The following is a 22,002-nucleotide window of genomic DNA, read 5'->3' on the forward strand; positions in this document are numbered from 1 at the left end:
GTAAAGACTAACCGGATTGTACTCTACCGACCTTGCTTTTTTTCCAAGTAAAAATACATATTAAAAGGCTTTTGTATATTAGTGTAGAGGTAGGGTACCAAAAAGACCCAAATACCCTTAAATACCACCCGCGGGTCACTGAGAATCCTCTTATAAGCAACCCACGGGACACATGGGCCACCCGCATATTACGAATGAGGAGGAACGTCCTCACAACACGCGCGGAAACATCCTGGCATCCTCAAAAGTCATCCGCAGGACGGGATATCTGTCCGCCTAAACATCCGGAAGACAATGCCAGCGGGACATTTGTCATCACTCAAATACTATATAGAAGAAGGTTCATGACTCTTACTTGGGGAATACGTGACTGAACAGCCAATAAATAAAGGACACCTGACTAATTTGTTATAACCGTGCACATGGCCTGGGAGTAATCCATCCTATCAATGGGCGACACGTGTCCAGGTTGTTATACCCATGCACATGGGACGTATAGCTCAACCTATTACAAGAGGACACGCGTCCAAGCAGTTATCAAAGATCTTCTGGAAGAGGATAGCTGGCCCGATCACCTTCTTAAATCTTTCGGCTATAAATACCTCGTCAAACGGTATGAGGTACAGGATAACATCTATTCACTCACCTACATTCTGACTACACTTAGTCTATTTTACTTCAGTATTTTCTCCCCTACGAACGTTACTGATTCTCACGCCGGAAGGTGGTTACAGGAAGACCCCCCCCCTCTTGTCCTTCCTGTAACGAGACTCACGGTGTTTGTTTTGCAGGTTCCGGTCATCGGAATTTGGGAAGTTATACTCATGTCCTAGTTGTAATTACCGTACTTTACCCTGTGGACTCATTGGATCCAGGACCCATACCTGGGGAACAGATCCGTGTTTCTTCATTGGCGCCATCCGTGTTTGGTGTTAGAACAACAATAGTTTTCGTTGGTTTTTTGGTTCGTTTGACATGAATAAACTTCTTGAAGGGTCGACGGGAACCCCTGCACCTGATTCACGGGTAACTAACACTGAAACACCTCCGGGTCTTAGTGTTTTTGCCCGTATCACAACTCCAAGTGGCCGTGCTCTTAAACGTATTACTGCTCCGGGGTCACGAATCACGGAAATAATACCTGGAGATTTTACCCTAGAAAATGTTGCAGCACCAACCGGTCCCACTCCCACGAACATGGGACGTGCCTTGGCACCGGAAGGTTCCAATTTGGGTAATAAAAAACGAATTACAGAAGAGATTCGCCGGAAACGGCCAGAATTAGATCTGGAAAATGATTCAGATAATTCTGGTATGGCGAAATCTCATCAACGTAATTCTAGATCCAGAGGAGCACTAACTCCTGAGTAGTGGCTCCGCGTGCAACAACAAAGTTTGGTGGCTGAATACGAACAAAGAAAGCGTGACGAACGACTTCACGCTCGCACTTTGGATTATGAGGAATCCCCTAGGGGATCCCCTTCCCTTCCGCCAAAAATAAGAGGAAGTCAGATTTGTTACAGCCAACAGGCGGAACCAGAGTTTGGCGAGCTACCGAGGCTACGTCCTCGTTCTCGCGTAGACATGCGGATACCATCTTACTTGGACGAGTTTGATAGTTACGATTCATCTTACCACCCGGGAGATTACAGCATGTATATCGGAGATAGTAGGATGAGCTCACAGGCGAGAAGTAGTCATCCGCGTGACATAGTCCACCACACTGAATACCATAGTAATGCTGAACGAGACTTTACCAAACCATATCGTCTCGCGGCTTTTGCCGAAAAATCAAAGTTCATATCAAGTATTGCCACAACACCCTTTCCTATCAATGTTAAAATACCTACATCAGCGGGTAAGTATAATGGTATGACTGATCCAAGTGATCATCTCCAGAACTTTATTGCGGTAGGAGGAGTTAGTGGTTGGACGCTCCCCTATTGGTGTCACATGTTCGCATTGACACTAACAGGGGCAGCAAGAGAGTGGTTTGAAAAGTTATCTGACAGTGAAATTTCTAGTTGGGACGATCTGGTAAAAAATTTTTCCCAACACTTCAGCCAGCAAAAGAAGCATACACGAGACCAGTCAGAAATTTTGGATGTTGTCCGACGTGATAACGAGTCCATAGAAGACTTTATCACCAGATTCAATGACGAAATTCTGAATATAGGCGGAATCAGTAAGGACATGCTTCGCGGTGCCTTCCGCAAGAATGTCAAATGTGACGACCTGGTCCGAACACTCACCGGAAGGGACGGAATGCCCAAGGAATGGGATGATCTTATGACCGCAGCAAAAGTGTACATTAACACTGAGAAAACATTGGGAAGTGGTAACCCGAAGCAAAAATTCAAAGTCGAGTTTCAAACTCCAAGACCTAATAGACAGGCGAAAGGCCCTATCTGGTCAAGGCTTCAGCCAAGTGCAGAAGTGTCGAAACCATTCGATGCAAGATCTCTCATAGGCAACAAGAACAAAGCAGGACCCTCTAACCGAGGCCCCAACAGTTGGACTCCTCTTTCAAAGACTCCTGCTGAAATCCTCACCACAGAAAATATAAGTTTCAGAAAACCACAGCCACTAACAAGAAGATCATTCTTAGATGCTAAGAAGCATTGTTCGTATCACGATAACATCGGTCATAATACGAATGAATGTAGAACACTAAAAGGTGAAATTGAGGCAGCTGTGAAATCTGGAAAACTCAAACACTTAGTGAAAGGGGGGAAGCCCGATAATGGAAAAGCTCCCATCCGGGATAATCAAGGTTCGAGTAAAAAACAAGTCAAAGATTTCAATGTCCATATGATACAAGGCGGATATAGCACAGAGAAAAAGAGGAAAAAATCTGATGTTGAGGAATGGAAAAATGAACCAGTAATCTTTCCACGAATCAAAGGAGGTCCGAACAACAAAAATCCCCTGATCATTACGGCTCTCTTCGGACATTATCGTTCTCAATATGTCTTCTTCGACACTGGCAGTACATCAGACATTATGTACGAACAATGCTTTGAACAGCTTGACAAAGAAGATAAGGAAAGATTGAAACCCATCCACGCTCCTGTATCTGGGTTCGGAGGAGAAATAATGCATCCGCGGGTTTTAATTTCATTCCCAGTCACCCTGAGTGATGGAATTCATTCTAGGACCGAGGAGGTCGAGTTTCTGGTTTTACCAGTAACGTCAAAGCATGACATTATTCTGGGGCGGGAAGCGATTGGTGATTTCAATGCTCATCCGTCCATGGCACATGGTGCAGTAGGAGTTCCAACCTGTACTGGCATCGCAATAATTCATGTTAACCGGCACTGCTTTGAAACCGAGAGCTCAAAACCTAGCAAGATTCCGAAACAGTCCCTGCGGACTGAACCGGAAAAATGGGTTTTGAACAAAAAATTTCCTGATCAAACTGTAACAATAGGACCTGCTATTTCAAAGATAGTACGAACTTTATTGAAATAGTTATTATCAAAAAAATATTGATGTGTTCGCATGGCAACCCGCGGATATGACTAGTGTCCCGCGGAACATTGCGGAGCACAAATTAAGGGTAAAACCGTTGTTTACGCCTATTGTTCAAAAACAACGTAAGATGGGTCCGGAACAAACAAAAGCAATGAACGAACAAGTCCAGGACCTCTTACAAGCTGAAATCATCTGTCCGATACGTTATCAAACTTGGGTCGCCAATCCAGTTATCGTTCCCAAAAGTAACGGGACATGGCGGATGTGTATAGATTTCAAGGATCTAAACAAAGCATGTCCTAAGGATTGTTATCCCCTGCCGGAAATAGATCTCAAGGTTGATGATGTGGCACCATTCAAGTTCAAATGCTTCTTGGATGCCTACAAAGGTTATCATCAGATCCGCATGGCAGCGGGAGATGAAGACAAGACAGCATTTCGAACCGATGAAGGCACTTTTTGTTATAAAATGATGCCTTTCGGGCTAAAGAATGCGGGAGCCACTTATCAACGATTGATGGACATAGAGTTTAAAGGTCAAATTGGTCGAAACCTAGAGGTATATTGTAAGGCCCCGTTACCGGTAACCCTACTTTCGTGTTGGATTTACTCATAAACGCAGTTCTAAATATCAGAGTTAATTAAAAACTTTACGCGGAATATAAAACTTTCATAAAACATTACATATCAATTCATAATCATGTCTTAAAACATTCCTCTTGTCTTTCAAAATCAAAACATAACTTATAAAACATATCAGATCTTCAGATGCCAGGCTTTAGTCTTCTGCCATGTGTCCTCCACTCAAGCCAGCTGTCTCAACCTACTCACCTGCGTGCATACTAAAAGTCAGCTACGCTGAGTGAGTTCTAGTTAATCATACAATACCATACAATACCTTATTACATACATACGTACTTAACCTCATAACTTTCTTTCATACACACATAAGTACTCATGCCTTCATTCTTACTTACATACTTTCTTTCTTACTTACATACTTTCTTTACATTCATAATCATACGTTTTAAAGAGCCTTTCGCCCTATAACCTCACAGATATTATAAGGGTCTGGTCCCTAACATCACAGATATTATAAGGGTCTGGTCCCTAACATCACAGATAATATGAAGGGTCTGGTCCCTATCCTCACAGATATTGTAAGGGTCTGGTCCCTAACATCACAGATATTATAAGGGTCTGGTCCCTAACATCACAGATATTCTAAGGGTCTGGTCCCTTACATCACAGATATTATAAGGGTCCGGTCCCTTGCTTTCGAATATTAGTAGGGTTCAGTTCCCTCTTCGTTACCATACAACATGCAACATACATCGAGTATTATTAGGGCTTGGTACCCTTTTCGTAACCATACAACCATACAATCGTCATTTCCTTCTTTTATTAACTTTATTACGTTCATACACATAAACATACATATCATACTTGCCATATTTATAACGTTACAACCTGACAGTACGTGCAATATCCGAAGATCGTTCACGAACCATCAAGCAATCATTCATACATATCACATATATCACATATGGCTTTATAACGTTACAACCTGACAGTACGTGCAATATCCGAAGATCGTTCACGTACCATCAAGCAATCATTCATACATATCACATATATCACATATGGCATACACTTATCACTTAGGATAAATGTATTAACAACACATCAAGTATGCACACAGCCCCGAAAACATAACAAGGAATGGGGCTAGAAACTCACCTGGATCCTGTTACGCTCGCCGTTGATCGTAATTCCTTTCTTTAACTGGGCTCGGCTAACTGTATAATATTTACACATATCAATTAACTACTACTTCTCGTTTTGTATTTCTATCTATATATGACCCACAACGAACGGGGGTCCGGGGGCAGCGCCCCTGGCAGCGGGGTCCAAGGGGCAGAGCCCCTAGCGGGGTCCAAGGGGCGGCAGCCCCTAGCGGTTTTTTTTTAATTTATTTTCTAAGCGAACTTCACTTTAGGCGAAGTTAAACCTTAGGCGAACTTGGCTTCAGGCGAAGTTAAACCTTAGGCGAACTTGGCTTCAGGCGAAGTTAAACCTTAGGCGAACTTGGCTTCAGGCGAAGTTAAACCTTAGGCGAACTTGGCTTCAGGCGAAGTTAAACCTTAGGCGAACTTGGCTTTTAGGCGAAGTTAAACCTTAGGCGAACTTGGCTTTTAGGCGAAGTGAACTTGGCTTTTAGGCGAAGTTACCATTTAGGCGAAGTTACCATTTCAGCGAAGTTGCCATCAGGCGAACTTGGCTTCAGGCGAACTTATCATCAGGCGAACTTGGCTTGCAGGCGAAGTTCATCAGGCGAACTTAGCTTGCAGGCGAAGTTCATCGCTTGAAGGCGAAGTTGCCCAGATGAAGGCGAAGTTGTCGCGCTGCAGATCTGTTTGCCCATAACTCCTTCGTTTCTTAGCCAAATAACTCGATTTTGGTACCCACGGAATCGTATGATCGGCGCCTACAAATCCCAACCATCAAATCGGCCTAAAATCGACGTTTTAGGGGTCCGATTTGGGCAGTTGTGTTTCGGGTCCGATTAACCCGTCAAATCCTAACCATTTTCAGTAATATTAGCTTTGCGGGATTAGTTCTTACCTTTCCAACTCAGATCTACCAGCAAAATCTCGGGTCTCGACTTCGGATCTCGGTCGGTTATGTGTGTGCTTTTGAGTGTGTAAAAGAGAAAGATGGAAATAAAATGATATCTTGGGCTTGGGATGGGTATTTATAAGCCCACGGACCCAAGGCCCATTCTCATTTAACCCATCTTACGTAATCTAAGCCCATGACCCGTTCCTTACTCGACATTAAATAACTAAAACGTGAAATCACTAAACATAACTTTCTTTTATTTAACATTATAAAAATTTTAGGATGTTACATATATATGGATGATCTCGTGATCAAAAGTGTTGAGGAAGACCAAATGTTGAGAGACATTGAAGAGACTTTTGAAACTTTGAAGAGCATCAACATGAAGTTGAATCCAGCCAAGTGTTCATTTGGAATGGAAGAGTGAAAGTTTTTGGGAGTAATTGTCACGGATGCGGGCTTCAAAGCTAATCCAGATAAAGTTCAAGCTATAACCCGCATGCCTTTCCCATCTTCCCTCAAAGAAGTTCAAACATTAAATGGTCGTCTGGTTGCCTTGAATCGTTTTTTGGCAAATCATGCAGCTAAGTCCCATCCTTTCATTTCTACTTTAAGAAATTGTTTTAAGAAAGCACAATTTAAGAGGACCACGGAGGCCGAAAAAGCTTTTTGGAAGTTAAAAAATGTTTGATGGAACTTCCCACGTTAACAACACCCCACGCGGGAGAACCTTTAACGTTATACTTATCAGCTTCAGACATTGCTATTGGGGCCGTCCTTCTGACCGATCGCAAGAATGTTCAAACACCAATCTACTACGTCAGCAGAACACTATCGGACCCAGAAACAAGATATTCCATGCTAGAAAAACTTGTTTTGTCACTAGTCTATGCTGCTCGACGCCTCTGCAGATACTTTCAAGGACACCCCATCAATGTCTTAACTGGATACAAGCTCAAAAATGTTCTCAGCAAACCTAAATTGTCTGGACGACTGGCCAAGTGGGCCATCGAGCTAGGTGAACACGCAATAGAGTACAAACCTATGCCAGCAATCAAAGGGTAGGTGTTGGCGGACTTCGTAACGGAAGTTCCGCGTCACAAAGAGAAAGAATGTTTGATCGAGCAACAACCCCAAGTACCTCCGGAATCAGGATAGATTTGGTCCTTATTTACGGACGGAGCTTAAGCAGTGAGGGATGTGGCGCAGGCCTCAGGCTAGTCAATCCCGAAGGCCATGAGTTCACATATGCCATAAAGTTGGACTTCAAAAGTACCAACAACGAGGCGGAATATGAAGCTTTCCTTGCAGGCTTACGGATAGCCAAAAAGCTTGGGGTTAAGCATTTGGAAGCCCGAGTGGATTCCATGTTGATTGCGGGACAGATCAGTGGCACATATGAAGCAAAAAATGATATCATGGCTTCATATGTATCACAGGCGAAGGATTTGATGCTCCAGTCCTTTTCTTGCAAAGTCTTTCATATAAAAAGAAGCGAGAACAAATCCGCGGATGCTCTCAGTAAATTGGCTTCAACAAACTTCGAGCATTTTGCCAAAGACATCCGCATCGAAATATTAGATCTCCCGTCTGTTCTGCAACATCAAGTTTTAGTGATCCAAACGGGAGTGGAATCCTGGATGACACCTATTACAGCATACTTGTTATCCGGAGCACTTCCAGAAGGAAAAACCGTGGCCCGGAAGATAAAGCACAAAGCCTTGAATTACCAGATTCTCGATGGTATTTTATACCGACGTTCCTTCCTCGGACCACTTCTACGATGTGTGGATGCCGAGGAAGCGAACTACTTAATCAGAGAGGTCCACGAAGGCATTTTTGGTCTACACGCTGGCCCACGCATGGTCGTGGCGAAATTGATGAATGTCGGATACTATTGGCCAGGGATGCACTTGGATGCTGTGAATGAAATCAGAAAGTGTGATTCATGTCAGCGCCGTGCTCCTAACACACTACGACCAAAGAACGAGTTAGTTCCAGTCACTTCAACTTGGCCGTTCTAGAAATGGGCAGTAGACATAATGGGACCTTTACCCGAAGCCCCCGGACGTGTCAAATTCTTAATAGTAGCCATCGACTACTTCACAAAGTGGGTAGAGGCTAAACCGGTTGCTTCCATAACAGCAGCAAGTGTTAAGAAATTCCTGTGGGAGTTCATCATATGCCGGTTCGGCCTCCCTCTAGAGCTTGTTAGTGACAACGGGACACAATTTGAGGACAGTGGGTTACAAGAATGGTTAAAAGAGTTACACATTTCTCAAACCTTCACCTCTGTAGCTCACCCGCAAGCGAATGGTCAAGTTGAACGAACTAATCGGACTATCAAAGAAGGAATCAAAGCCAGATTGGGAACTAAAAGAACGGGTTGGGTCGACGAATTGCCCCATGTGTTATGGGCTTTCCGCACTCAGAAAAATTCCAGTAATTTCGAAACCCCCTTTAGTTTGACTTATGGCACAGAGGCCATGATTCCGGCCGAAATCGGAATCCCATCCGCCAGAGTGCTCATGATCGAAGATAACGATCATGAACTCCGGATAAACCTTAACCTCCTTGAGGAAAGGAGGGAATTGGCATCGATCCGAGAGCATAACTATAAACGCCAGTTGCAAAAATATTATAACTCTCGGATCCAGAGATGTGAATTCGACGCGGGAGATTTCGTCTTCCGCAGTAATGAAGCCTCAGGGCAAGAGCCTCCGGGCAAGTTGGCCCCTACCTGGGAAGGACCTTATAGAATCCATAAAGTTCTATCTAAAGGTGCCTACAAACTAGAAAGGTTGGACGGGACGGAGATCCCTAGAACCTGGAATGGGGCCCAACTAAGGAAATGTTACATTTAGTGGGATTGTCCTTTGGCCTGCGTGCCTAACTAGATGTTAAGAACCTTTGTAATTTCGTTTTTGTAATTTGGCTTATGCCTTAGTTATGAAAATTTTCATTTCAGTCATTTGAGACTTGTATTATTGTATAATCCTTTATTTGTACACAAAGAAGATCCGCCGAAAACACTTATATTATAAAAAAAAAGTAATAAACAAAGTGTGCCGGATACAATAAAAAGCCTTCTTTATTCGTATAAAAAGGGATCACAAAAGACATGGAGAAGCCTAGTTAAAAAGAAAAAGAAAAATCTATCTACGGCGTGGCATCTTCATGTTCAGCATCATTGCCTCCCGCACCTTCCTCTTCCTCCTCTTCTCCATCGAGCTCAAGAAGAGTCTTCAGCTGCTGGATACTGTCTTCCTTATCAGCAATCTCGGATATTTGATCCGTCAGCGAGAATTTCAACAAATCAAAATCCTTTTATTTTTGCTTAAGGATGGCAACAGTATCTTGACCAGCTAAGACATACTCTTCCAGAAGCCTGGAAGTTGAGCCAAACTGGTAACCTTCTTGGAAACCCAGTTGGCGACCAGCCTGTTTAGAAGCTTTGAGAAGGATAGCAACACAATTCTCAAGCTCATCACTAGCAACACAATGACCTGTCAAAATCATCATGCATAAATAATTCTAAACACTTAGATTATTTATGGCTAGAACAAAATACATACCTTGGGAATAGCTTCCGCCAAAAGCCATTTTTGATCCGCCTTAGCCTGAATAAGCTCCATCTTGTGTTTGGCACATTCCAGGGCTTGATCACGGTTTCTGACATTAAAATCAGCCAGGCGCTTGTCCTTGGCTGCTGATTCAGCCTAAAGGGTTTCCAGCAAATTGGCTTGCTCCTCCATCAATTTGACTTGATCATTTAGTTAACCTTGGAGAGCAGCCTTGGCTTCCTCGGCAGCAGACCGAATAGCTTTCTCCGCCTCCAGGGCCTGGCCGGTTTCTCTAGCTTTGTTTATAGCTTTAAGGGCTTCTTCTTTAGCATCAGAAGCGGAAGCCGCCAGCTCATCCCATTGTTCATTCATCGCCAACCAATCCCTGGTTATTTCATGGGTGGCAGAAATAGAGTTCGCCAAATACTAAGAATGGGAATTTAGAAATTCTTGACGAACACTAAAGCGACGTCTCTCCTTCTCACCGGGCGGAAGACATTCCCCCAGGAATTCAAAACATGCGTCCACGTCACGGAATGTCGAATCCCGAAGAAAGGACCAGTTAGGTTGGTGTGGGGTGGGATCTTCTCCCCCAGGAGGAGGAGAAGTTGGGGAAGCATATGGAAATGTGCTCACACCCCCTTGATCTCTGAAGTGTTGTACATTATGAGAAGGCGACACTTTAGCGTGAACAGTAGTGTCGGCCTCCTCCTTCTTCAGAGGAGAGTCGTCCGTCACAATGACCGGATCTTTAGCAGTGTTAGGAGGCGGCGGTGGCGGACGAACATGCGAGTCTTTTAAACCAGAAAAACCCTCAGAAAAGCTAACCAGGTTCACTGAAACACATCAACAAAAGAGTTAGAAACATTCTATTCCACAACAATTAACAAGTGAAAAGATTTAGCTTACCTAACGAAGGATCGTCAGCGTCGAGTTGATCCAAACGAGCTCCCAAAGCAGCAGGGTTTGTCTTTTTAGATTTCTTCTTCTTTGAGACAACCTTGACTGGGTTAACCTTGCCTTTTCCAGCAGCTTTGGAGACGCCCGCCTCACTCGTTCGATGATCACCCTCAGCAGTGACGTCATCAGTCGCAGGGTTCTTACCTTCTGCTTCTATTGTAGCATCATCTTGATCCGCCGTTTGGCTAGACGCAGCCCTCTGGCGAGTGAGACCTGCAGATGAGTCCACATCTCTATTAACATCAGTTGAACAAACTTCTTCACAAAGTGATGACTCCTCGCTAAATGAGAAGAGCACAATCACTCCGCTGGAAGTAATAGCAGTCATAGGTTTGGGTTTTAAAATGCCCTCACCTTTCTGGATGCAATCTTTAACATATGCCTCACCTTTGGCATACATCGCCTCGGAAACTTTAGGTTCCGGGCGGAAAGCTGTGGGGAATACAAAATTATGACGGGTGCACTCGAGGAAGGTCACATCCCTCTTATCAATCGGGCGGCGCACCATCATTCCCCCCTCGCGATCCAACAAAGTGCTAAAGGCGGAACCTTCACCTACACAAAGCAAGAAAACAAAGTTAGAAAATACTTAATGACAAAACAGAGATAACAACAAACTTACTCTTGTCGGTCTCCTCGTAGTATGGTTCCAGATTTGGAAACGGCCATAGGTGGCTCATCTTTGCACACACCATTGCCCCTTCATGAATTGGGCGTAGAGGAGTTGGCGTGGAGATCAGCGTTTTATACCACGCCTGATCCTCATGAGCGGCAGCCGGAACCACTGGCATGGGAGCTTCCGCCTTACGTCTCGTCATCTTGAAAGGGATGACATCCTCATGAATCCAAAAAAACTTTGGCTTCCAGCCATGAAGGCTTCGGAGCCATTCCGTACCGATGGTCCTCTTTTCGATATATGCAAAACTGTACCATCCATCGCGAAAAGTCATCTTATAAAAAACGGCAAACATGCCAACAATTGGTTCAAGGTTGCGAGATTGACAATAGAACTCAAAATGTCGAACCCTCAACATCACAAAAGGATGGATTTGGGAGAGATGAATTCCATATGTTGTTAAAATTGATTCGATAAACTTGGTTACCGGAATCCGGAAGTTCCCTGTTGTAAAATAGTCTATGTATACAGCCATCTTATTCGGGGGCGGACTAGTGGCGATAGAACCACTAGCAGGAAATTCTGGTTCCCATTCCGTCGTCAGTCCATAGACATTAACAACATCATTGTAATCTTCTTCTTTAAGGTCGACGACAACGTCATTGATACTGGGGGTATTCTTCTTCTCTTTAGCCATTTCAGTTTCAAGAAAATTAAGATATCTCGGAAAGTTGCAGAAAAGTTTCAAGTATTCGAAAGAAATTATGAAAGTGATAAAGGTTAAATGGAAGTCACAAAGGTTCTATTTATACTCACCGCAATTAATGCGATTCATAAAGTACCAGAAGAGAGAGAAACCGCGGACCGCCAGATGGCTGACACGTCAGGCTGGAAATTCAAGATAATGCAAATAGACTGTCAACGACGTCACACACGTCTTGTCAGTTGCCCTCAAGAAGTTTCTCTTTCCGCCACGTCAACATCGCTATCCGAAACTTACAAATATTTCAAAAAGTTGAAAATATCATAAATATCTCCTAAAAGATATTTTCTTTGAACAAAGGGATATCCACATAAGACAAGATTTTTTCTCATTAATTATTCAAAAAATAATTACAAAAAGAGAAATGAAAAATTACAAGTAACAAAAACCTACGAATCTATTCTAAGGGTTTGTGAAAGTTTCGCCTTCCGGAGCCTTTGATGAGGTATCTTCCGAAGAATCGTCCTCAGACTCTTCACCAAGATAGATTTTCAAGAGTTGTAAGCCATCATCAGCGGACGCAAACTCCGGAAGCATTTGCTGCAGCGGGAACACTAAATCATCATGTTCTTTCACCCGCGTAGCTCGGGCTTGCTTGACGTCAACTCCATGAAGTGGATGATCTTTAAATGTGCGGTTGTTTTGAGCATACTTCATCCCTTCATGAAAGCCCGCAACACGCCCAAGGGATGAAGAAGCAGTCATCACATTGGCAAAGCTATCATTCAGCTCTTTACTCCCTTTGATATGGCGGACGACCTATTAAGACGAAAACATAAGTTTCCAATATCAAAAATATGAAATAGACAACAAGTATCAAAGTATAACTTACAACATCAACTCCACGATTAAGGAACCACTGAAGATCCTGCTCCGCACGTTCTTCCCGAGCTCAGAACTCTCTTGATTCCGCAGTGGCTTCCTCATGAGCTTTAAGGAGAGAGTCATAGGCAGTTTGAATTTCAATCGCACTTTGATCCTTAAGTTTGGCTTGATCCTTCTGCAACTTCAACTCTGCCTTAAGATCATGGATTTGTGCACCCTGAAGTGCCACCTGATTCTCCAATGTAGAATTGGCCTCTTGAGCACGAGCCAAGTCGTCTTTATCTTTTTAGCCTTTGCCCGATCAGCTTCACGAATGGCATTCTGCCTCTCACAAGCTTCTTTCTATCGGCGTGAGGCACTAGAAATACGATCTTGCTCACTCTTGAGGGCATTCTCCGCATCAGCCTGCTTCCACCTAGCAGTTTGGGCAGCAATACGATGTTCCTCAGCCTCTTTCTTGGCAGCCTCAGTGGCCCGCCAAGCCTCTCCCACCTTCCCGCCTAAGCCTGTGTCTCCGTAGTAACGAGAACCCGAAGGTTTGAGGCGAGCTGGGGTAGAAAAATTTTGTTGTGGAGGAGGACGTGGCGGAGATTCCACATCCCTAAAACCTTCTTCCATAATAACAGGATCGTCCTGCGGACCACCAGTACCATCCCCATCCTGAAAGAGATAGTCAAAACGAGTATCAGTTTCAGACTGGATATTACCCTCCTCCGTTGCAGTATCAATCAGGAGTCGGTACCCTATCTTCCACGATAGTTTCAGTTGGAGGAAGGGACGATTGATTTCTTGAATTAAGATCACTCGGCGGAGTAGGCTGTCTAATCTCAACATCCTCTTTTGGAGGAGGAGATGGTGGCTTTCCAATATGAGGAGTTGGCGTGGGTAGCCTCTCAGATGTGTCCTCACTAAAGATCAACGGATCTACATAACAAAGTTATACTTAGTCGAACATTTATGAAAGAATATAATATTTAAAGATGGACATGTACCTTCAATAGTGTCAATGCGGTCAGCAAGGCTGTATTGCGGCTTCTTAGGACGGTGTACTTTCCGTTTTTTCTTCGATGGCCCCGCATCAGCGTCCGCAGCCTTCACATTTGTGTGATCTGTCGGAGAAGCTACAAAAGCTCTCTTCTTCTCCAATTCTGCTAACAGAGATGAGACAGAGGGAAGTTCAGAAGCACCCTCAACAGAATCTTCTTCCTCATCCGAAGCGGAAAACTGAGAATCGTCTCCATCATCATCACTTTATGATAAGATGGCAATCGTTCCGTCGGAAGTAACGGCAATAAGGGGGAGAGGGTTTAGAACATACGCACCTGTTTCAAAGGTGGCATCAGAAGCGATGGGGTTAGCTCTAACTCTCCTGGGAAAAAGAAACTGAGTCTTAGTCTTTTCGAGAATAGGTTGATCCCCGCCTCTCGGATACTTTTTCGGACACACCCCCTGTCCTCAAAAAGAGCGTTAATCATAGAACTCTGACCTGAAAAAGGATAGGAACTTAATCATGAAAACACTCACAAAAAGCAAAAAGACAGTGAAAGGTAACTTACGTTCATTCAAATCCACAAAAATGGGCTCCATAAATTCTGTTGGTCACAAACGACTCATGCCTGCCCACACTAAAGATTCCTCCGGCAAAGCCCGCATAGGTGTTGGTTCCATCGTGAGTACACGATACCATTCTTTACCTTCATGATTAGCGGTAGCAATGTCAGGAAGGGCAGAATTCACCGGACGGCGAACCATGTTTAACGGCACCACGTCCTCAGAAATCCAAAAGAACTTATTCCGCCAATCTTTAGATACCTTTTCAACTTCATATCCGATGCTTCGGTTAGAAAACCCCTGACACGTATACCAACCATCACGAATGGCAAGACGGTAAAAAACTGGAAATCGATCAATATGTGGAACCATGTCACGTGCTATGCATACGAATTCATAATGACGAATTCGCATCATAGCACGGGGATGCAATTGAGATAAATGGATTCCATAGGCAGTTAACAACCTCTGAAGGAATCTCGTTATGGGTAAACGAAAGTTTCCATGAACAAAATAATCGGCATACAAAGCCATTTTCTCAGGCGGTGGGAAACTAGCTATAGAACCAATAGAAGGAAACTCTGGTTCCCACTCGGGTGGAATACCGTACGTTTCCAATAACTTTTCATATTCTGAGTAATCCCATGCAATTTCTACCTCATCAACTTCAGTCTGAACATTCGACATTTTAGGAAGATTTAAGGAAGACGTATAGGAAAGATTCGATATTTTATCAGAGGAAAAGAGCGATAAAACTTTTAAAGGAAGGAGTCTCTCCTTATTTATACTCATCGCAATTAATGCGATGGGATATGAACAGTAGAGAGAGAAAAACATCACCTAACCCGCGACTGACACGTCACGCGGGAAATTCGAAAAAGAGAAAAAGTTGTACAGTAGGGTACAGTGACAGCCGTAAAAAACGTTCCATCACCTGTTCACGCGCCTGCGAGTGGTCAACTTGTCCTTTTTCATGATTATCTATACCATCAGAAAATATTTTCTACCTAACTTCTGAACAATAAAAATCCCCAACACGCATTAAGTCCAGAATATCACCCGCATAAAGATTTCACACGGAATAAACAATGGACTGGGGGGACTTGTAGAGGTAGGGTACCAAAAAGACCCAAATACCCTTAAATACCACCCTCGGGTCACTGAGAATCCTCTTATAAGCCACCCGCGGGACACATGGGCCACCCGCATATTACGAATGAGGAGGAACGTCCTCACAACACGCGCGGAAACATCCTGGCATCCTCAAAAGTCATCCGCAGGACGGGATATCTGTCCGCCTAAACATCCGGAAGACAATGCCAGCGGGACATATGTCATCACTCAAATACTATCTAGAAGAAGGTTCATGACTCTTACTTGGGGAATACATGACTGAACAGCTAATAAATAAAGGACACCTGGCCAATTTGTTATAACCGTGCACATTGCCAGGGAGTAATCAATCCTATCAATGGGCGACGCGTGTCCAGGTTGTTATACTCATGCACATGGGACGTATTGCTCAACCTATTACAAGAGGACACGCATCCAAGCAGTTATCAAAGATCTTCTGGAAGAGGACAGCTGGCCCGATCACCTTCCTAAATCTTTCGGCTATAAATACCTCGTCAAACGGTATGAGGTACAGGATATCATCTATTCACTCACCTACATTCTGACTACACTTAGTCTATTTTACTTCAGTATTTTCTCCTCTACGAACGTTACTGATTCTCACGCCGGAGGGTGGTTACAGGAAGACCCCCCCCCCCCTCTTGTCCTTCCTGTAACGAGACTCACGGTGTTTGTTTTGCAGGTTCCGGTCATTGGACTTTGGGAAGTTATACTCATGTCCTAGTTGTAATTACCGTACATTACCCTGTGGACTCATTGGATCCAGGACCCATAACCGAGGAATGGATTCGTGTTTCTTCAATTAGGTTGATTTACCTAATTGGTGTTCCAGTCCTAGCATTAACAATTTGGTGTAATAGTACTCCTCTTTTGCCATTGCTGTTTTCTTGCTAGCACGTGTTAAACAATTTTACATATAAAGTCACAGTATTGCCCTATCATATATTAAGTCTTTAAAATATGTACAGCTAATTCCATATATATCTCTTATAAGTTGTTGGGTCTTTTTTTCTTATATTATATTTTATTTTTTTGTTGTATACATCATGTTTATATATGATTCATCCATCAAAGATAGAATAAAATTAGTAGCTAATAATATTATCTTTCATTGAATAATAAAAAAACTATATTAATGTGAACCATCTTATTAGCATAATGATTTAAATCATTCCAAGGTTGCTTGATTTGTTTATACTTCACTGGAGAATAAAACATTACCATGCATATTTGATTCCTATATCTTCCTTAAAAGACACAAGTCTTAAAATTCAGATAATATCATATTCAAGTCAGAAACCTTAACTTACGTGAATCACCATATGGGTGATGGCAAGGTTAAAAAATATCGAGGTCGATTGGGAGAAATGGTTGCAAGTTTGATGACTTATAGTTTTATGTTTCTTTGTACCTCGTAAATGTTTTGTCGGTGACTAGTCTTTGCTAGTTTGACTTCTTATATAATATCACCCAAGGTTGCAAAAGTCGGTAGGCGGACCACAGGTGGCGGACAAAGGACTTGAGGGTGTACTTGGAGTACTCGGAGTGTACTCGAATGTAGTAGATATAAAGAAATATAATTTTTTATATTATATATACGTCAAATATTATAAGTTTACTAATATTTATAAACAATGTGGGTGAATATCAATACAAGTAAGAGCAATATATTTTTAATTTCTAAATTGTTCTAAAAATTGATAATCATTAACTAAAAAAATGATACTCATTTTTTAATATTATAGAAATATGAATTTTGTTTATTTCTTTAAGTCAAAACCGGCCAATGTTGACCGACTAGATCTAATTCTGATTAAATTTGACTACCTTGATTGATTATTAGTAACAAGGAGTGTTAAAGTAAGTCGTCTCGTCGTCATACGTCTTTTATACTTTTACAACATTGATACCGCCTTTAAAAAAGTTACCAAGAATAACCATATATCCTTTATTAAATTTCAATACCTTTCAAACCATCTATATAGATTAGTCTAAAATTCTACATAAATTGTAGACTTTAAGATGCAATATTACAGTACCAAAATCAATATACACACATAGTCACATACATATGTGTACATATATATTGTTTTCCAAAGACCAAAGATAAAAAAAAAAACATGATCAATATCACATAGAAAACAATTGCAAAATAACAAAAAGAAGGAGATCACTACAATACAAAGGATTATCACCGAATTCGCGGTACTAACTAATCTCCTTCGCCAGTTACAACCGATGACATCTCATCGGTTGTAATCACTACACCATTATTAGTTGTCGATTGAAACCGTTGCTTACAAGAATGACAAGTGATCTCCGAAATGGTGGAACTAACTTTCTTTGTAGCTTGTTCTCTTAACATTTTCGCCCTTTCCAACTCCGCTTGCGCTTGTATTCTAATCTGTTTCGCGTTTGCAAACTCTAGTTCCGCAATTTCAATTTGCCTCTTTGCTTGTTGTCTAGCTTCTTGTGCATACTCCTTTTCAGCCAATATCATCTTCATATTTTCTTCTTCTTTCGGGTAACTCGTCCCAACTGAGAGCTTCAAATCCGTTCGATGATCATCGTTGTGTCGTTCACATAATAATAATGATGATGATGGTAATAATTGAAGTTCCAAGTTGTTTTGAGTCTCTTGAGTTTTTAACAAAGGAGTTTGATCAGAAAGTGGGATTTGTGGCACTCGCCGCAACAATGATGGGATTGTGCTCAAATTCGTGTCACTAGACGGACTTGTGCTCGACGCAGTTCTTGACGAACACGCCTGTTGGAACGTTGGTAGGTCCGGATGGGCTCGCCGAATGGTGCAAGCATCTTGGTGCTCAATAAAACTCTCAACTCTACAAAGCATGCCAAATGAGTCAAAACAAAAAACACTAAAAACAGCTTACAATTGTCATTAAAAGTAGACACTAGATTTTATATGCATAAAGATAATTATATGGAGACAAAGATCAATGGCTATATGACAAAATATCTAATCAAATGAAGAATTCAAAGCTTTCTCGTGTAGGGTTAGCAACTAGCAAACAAAATATAATAAATCAAAGAAAAGAAGAGTTTTTTGAGTTAAAGGACTGATTTTGTTAAGGAGATATTAATATCTTTAGGTTATAAATTATTCTAATTAAGTTATATATATCCATGAACTCAGATAAATAGTTTAATAATATACAATATATTATACTAAGAGACGGAGTTTTCATTATTTTATACACTTCAGCTTAATCATTATAACTTCTTGAACTGCTATCAAATAAAATTTTAACATAGACGCGTACTCAGTAATATATCACTCGTTAATTTATAAAATTTGTATATATATCTATTAACTCAGGTAAATAGTTGATCTATAATATACGATATATTATACTAAGGGACGGAGTTTTCATTATTCTATACACTTCAGCTTAATCATTACTTCTTGAACTACTTTTAAATAATATTCTAACCAAAAGGCGTACTTAATAATATCTCACTCATAAAGTAAAAAAAAAAAAGGCGAAACGTCTGTAAACCTTTAATAATAACATGAGATCACAAGAAAAAAACCTGGAAAAAACCCGGCCACAATCGCAAGAATGTCCACGAGTGCCACAAGTTTTGAGATGAGCTTTATAATCAGACTGAACAGCATAACCTTTAGAACACTTCTCACAAACCCATTGTTTATCATCACTATGTTTCCTCCTATAATGTTTTTTGATCCCCACAAGATCCCCAAGTGCATGACAAGGATCATGGTGCAAACAGCTTGGTTCCGGGCACACGAAAACCCGCTTTTTAACCTCGGGTGACTCTCTCTTTAATAGCTTCCATGGTACTTTGTGTCGGCGCCTGTGCATTTGCAAGTTTTGATCTCTTTGGAATCCTTGGTTGCAGATCTCACATACATATCTATCTGATTCTAATAAGGTTTTAGGTGATAAAGATACCACTTCAGCATCTGGATCTGTATATTTAAACACGGGTAATTAATTAATTAACATATGGTTTATAATTATGAATGAAACTTTATGATATATGCAATTAATAGAGACAGTCTGTCTGATATCTAGTCTCACACTGTTTCAAACATATGTTTGGATAGAGGACAGACGGCTGATTTAACCAAAAATTTTCAAAGTTCGACCGTCAATGTTCAAAACGTTGGTCCAAACGACCGTTCTGACCAGTAGTTTTCAAAGTTTATAATTGCGGATGAAACTTTATGATCTACAAAAAACATATCATAAAGTTCCGTCCGTAACATTTAATATTACAACGTTTCAAACGACGAGTGCGGTCACACAAGGCCGTTTTAACTAAAAATTTTCAATGTTCGACCGTAAATGTTCAAAACGTTGGTTTAAATATTGGACAAGCGGCCGTTCTGACCAATGGTTTTCAAAGTTTATTATTATTAACAAAACTTTATGATCTGTAAATTAACGGAGATCATCTATAAACACACCGTCTTATATCTAATCCCACACTGTTTTAAGCCTCTAGATAGATGTTAGACGGCCATTTTAACCCAAAAGTTTACAAAGTTTGATCATCAATGCTCAGAACGCCATTCTGAATATTGGCAGAACAAAATGATCAGAACGGATGTATTTAAACTTTTTGGTTAAAACGGTCATCTGGGTGTTTTGTAAACACCCATTTGACGCGTGAAATCAGATGAGGGTGGTGTAGCTATAAAGGGTACCTGGAGTACCAGCCGGACGACGTTTTCTTTTACCCGAAAGACCATTATCGGGTTGAAGGAATGGATCAGAAGAAGAAGAAGGTGCAGCTGCAGTGTTTTCCAACATATGTTCAGGTGGACTTATAAGCAGTTAAAATCTATCTATGATCAGAATGAATGAATCCAATGGATGCAGTACAACACAGATCTTGATGAGTTAAGGGGTGAGATATAGAGAAGATGATAAAGCAGTTTGGTTTGAGAATAAAACAGCTTTCTTTCTTACGTTCTTTTAAGCTTTAAAAGCTTTTAGCTTTTTCAATAACTTTCTTTCATTGACCCAGCACCTTGAGCAGGTAAGGTTGATGCAAGTCTTGTATATATATAAAGCCTGCTACAGTGGAATCAAGCAAGGGAAAAGATTATTAATAGTAATAATAATAACTGTACTGAGAAGTTGGTCTAGTAGTAAGAGACTTGCCCTTTTAATGTGAAGACGCATGTATGATTCTTTTTTGGAGCAGTTCGAAAGACATCGGGGTCGGAAGAATCAGGGCTTTAATCTCGGGTTCAAACATGACAGGGGGTAAGGGTTTATGGATTCCATCCGGTTCCTGAACATCAGGGTGACAGGGTGTACGGTTTCACAAGGTCAAGATGTCGACCTTAGTAATAGTCTTAAAATTGTAGATTTACACGAGAGATTGTTTATCTTTAAATAATAATAATAATAATAATAATAATAATAATACACTATAACACATTTGGAAACACACAGTATAGTGTAGGGTTTAGGGTGAGAATGAAAGAGATATAACTTCTTAAACCAATCAAATGGATTGAAACTTGACCCCCACAAGAGGGAAATTCACCAGACCAAACCAAAAGACATCCCCACCACATAAGTAAAAACAAACCAAAAGACATCCAGTCCATGGCTTTGTAGCCTAGTGGCATCTTGGTGGTGGGATAAGGCTTAGGGACCATAAGGTCCTGGGTTCGAATCCCATAAAAGGGGGTTTTCCCAACTTTTGTTGGCTTTCCTCCTGAATTGGTGGTTAGGCATTATTGCCTAGTGGAGATGGATATGATCGCGTGGTTCTGCTGGTACTATACTCCAGTGGTCCGTGAGTGATCCTAAATTTGCCGTTCAAAAAAAAAAAAAAGTAAAAACAAACAAATTAAACTCTCATTATTTCTTACATTTTTTCATGTTTATATTTTTAAGGAAAATATATTCATCAATATATATATATATATATATTATGTGAAACCTATCAATATAAACATTTGGCATTTTTTTAACAGTGACTTTCATAAACATTTGGCATTTTAGTTTTTATTATAAATAAACATTAACCGAATGGACACTTGAGAAAATGACACATGGAGTCTTCGGCCAGCGGGTACATCTTAAGTCGGTCACATGAAACACTAGTGTAATACGTACTTGGAAATTTGTTTTCTCGGCTACGCCCAAAGATAACAAGTGACAGGTTTTCATGTTGTATAGCGCTTTCGGTGACAAAATAATCTAGACATCTTTTTTTATTAAATGATCAATTTTGTCAATGTTTATTTTGATACTTCGAACCTCTTAAATTTCTCTTTTAATGAACTTTTTATTTTTATAGTTTTGCTTTTACTAGCACAAAAAGAAAATGTAACTTTTGCATGACTAAATGCTGGTTCATAAATCCCTTACACGTGACTTCCTGCTTCTCTCACGTGACCTACTCTTTTTCTTTACTGTAAAGTTGAAAAAGGGTTGAAAAAATAGTGATGGAAAGGTGATTCCATCGTCAAAAGGACCCCCCTA

General features: G+C 41.2%; 1 protein-coding gene across 1 annotated transcript; it reads right to left on the reverse strand.

The window, feature by feature from the left end:
* Positions 1–17,593: 17,593 nt before the first annotated feature.
* On the reverse strand, positions 17,594–20,556 carry LOC143594150 (protein indeterminate-domain 14-like). Its single transcript, XM_077073533.1, has 3 exons — positions 20,205–20,556; positions 19,064–19,463; positions 17,594–18,351 (listed from the first exon to the last, which is right to left on the reverse strand). The coding sequence occupies exons 1-3, from the start codon at positions 20,308–20,310 to the stop codon at positions 17,721–17,723; spliced, it is 1,137 nt and encodes a 378-aa protein (XP_076929648.1). The 5' UTR covers positions 20,311–20,556; the 3' UTR covers positions 17,594–17,720.
* Positions 20,557–22,002: the final 1,446 nt, after the last annotated feature.

The sequence above is a fragment of the Bidens hawaiensis genome, unplaced genomic scaffold, assembly GCF_021521415.1.
Source record: "Bidens hawaiensis isolate Kalapana, Puna unplaced genomic scaffold, B.hawaiensis_p1.1 tig00043135_1, whole genome shotgun sequence".
NCBI lineage: Eukaryota > Viridiplantae > Streptophyta > Magnoliopsida > Asterales > Asteraceae > Bidens > Bidens hawaiensis.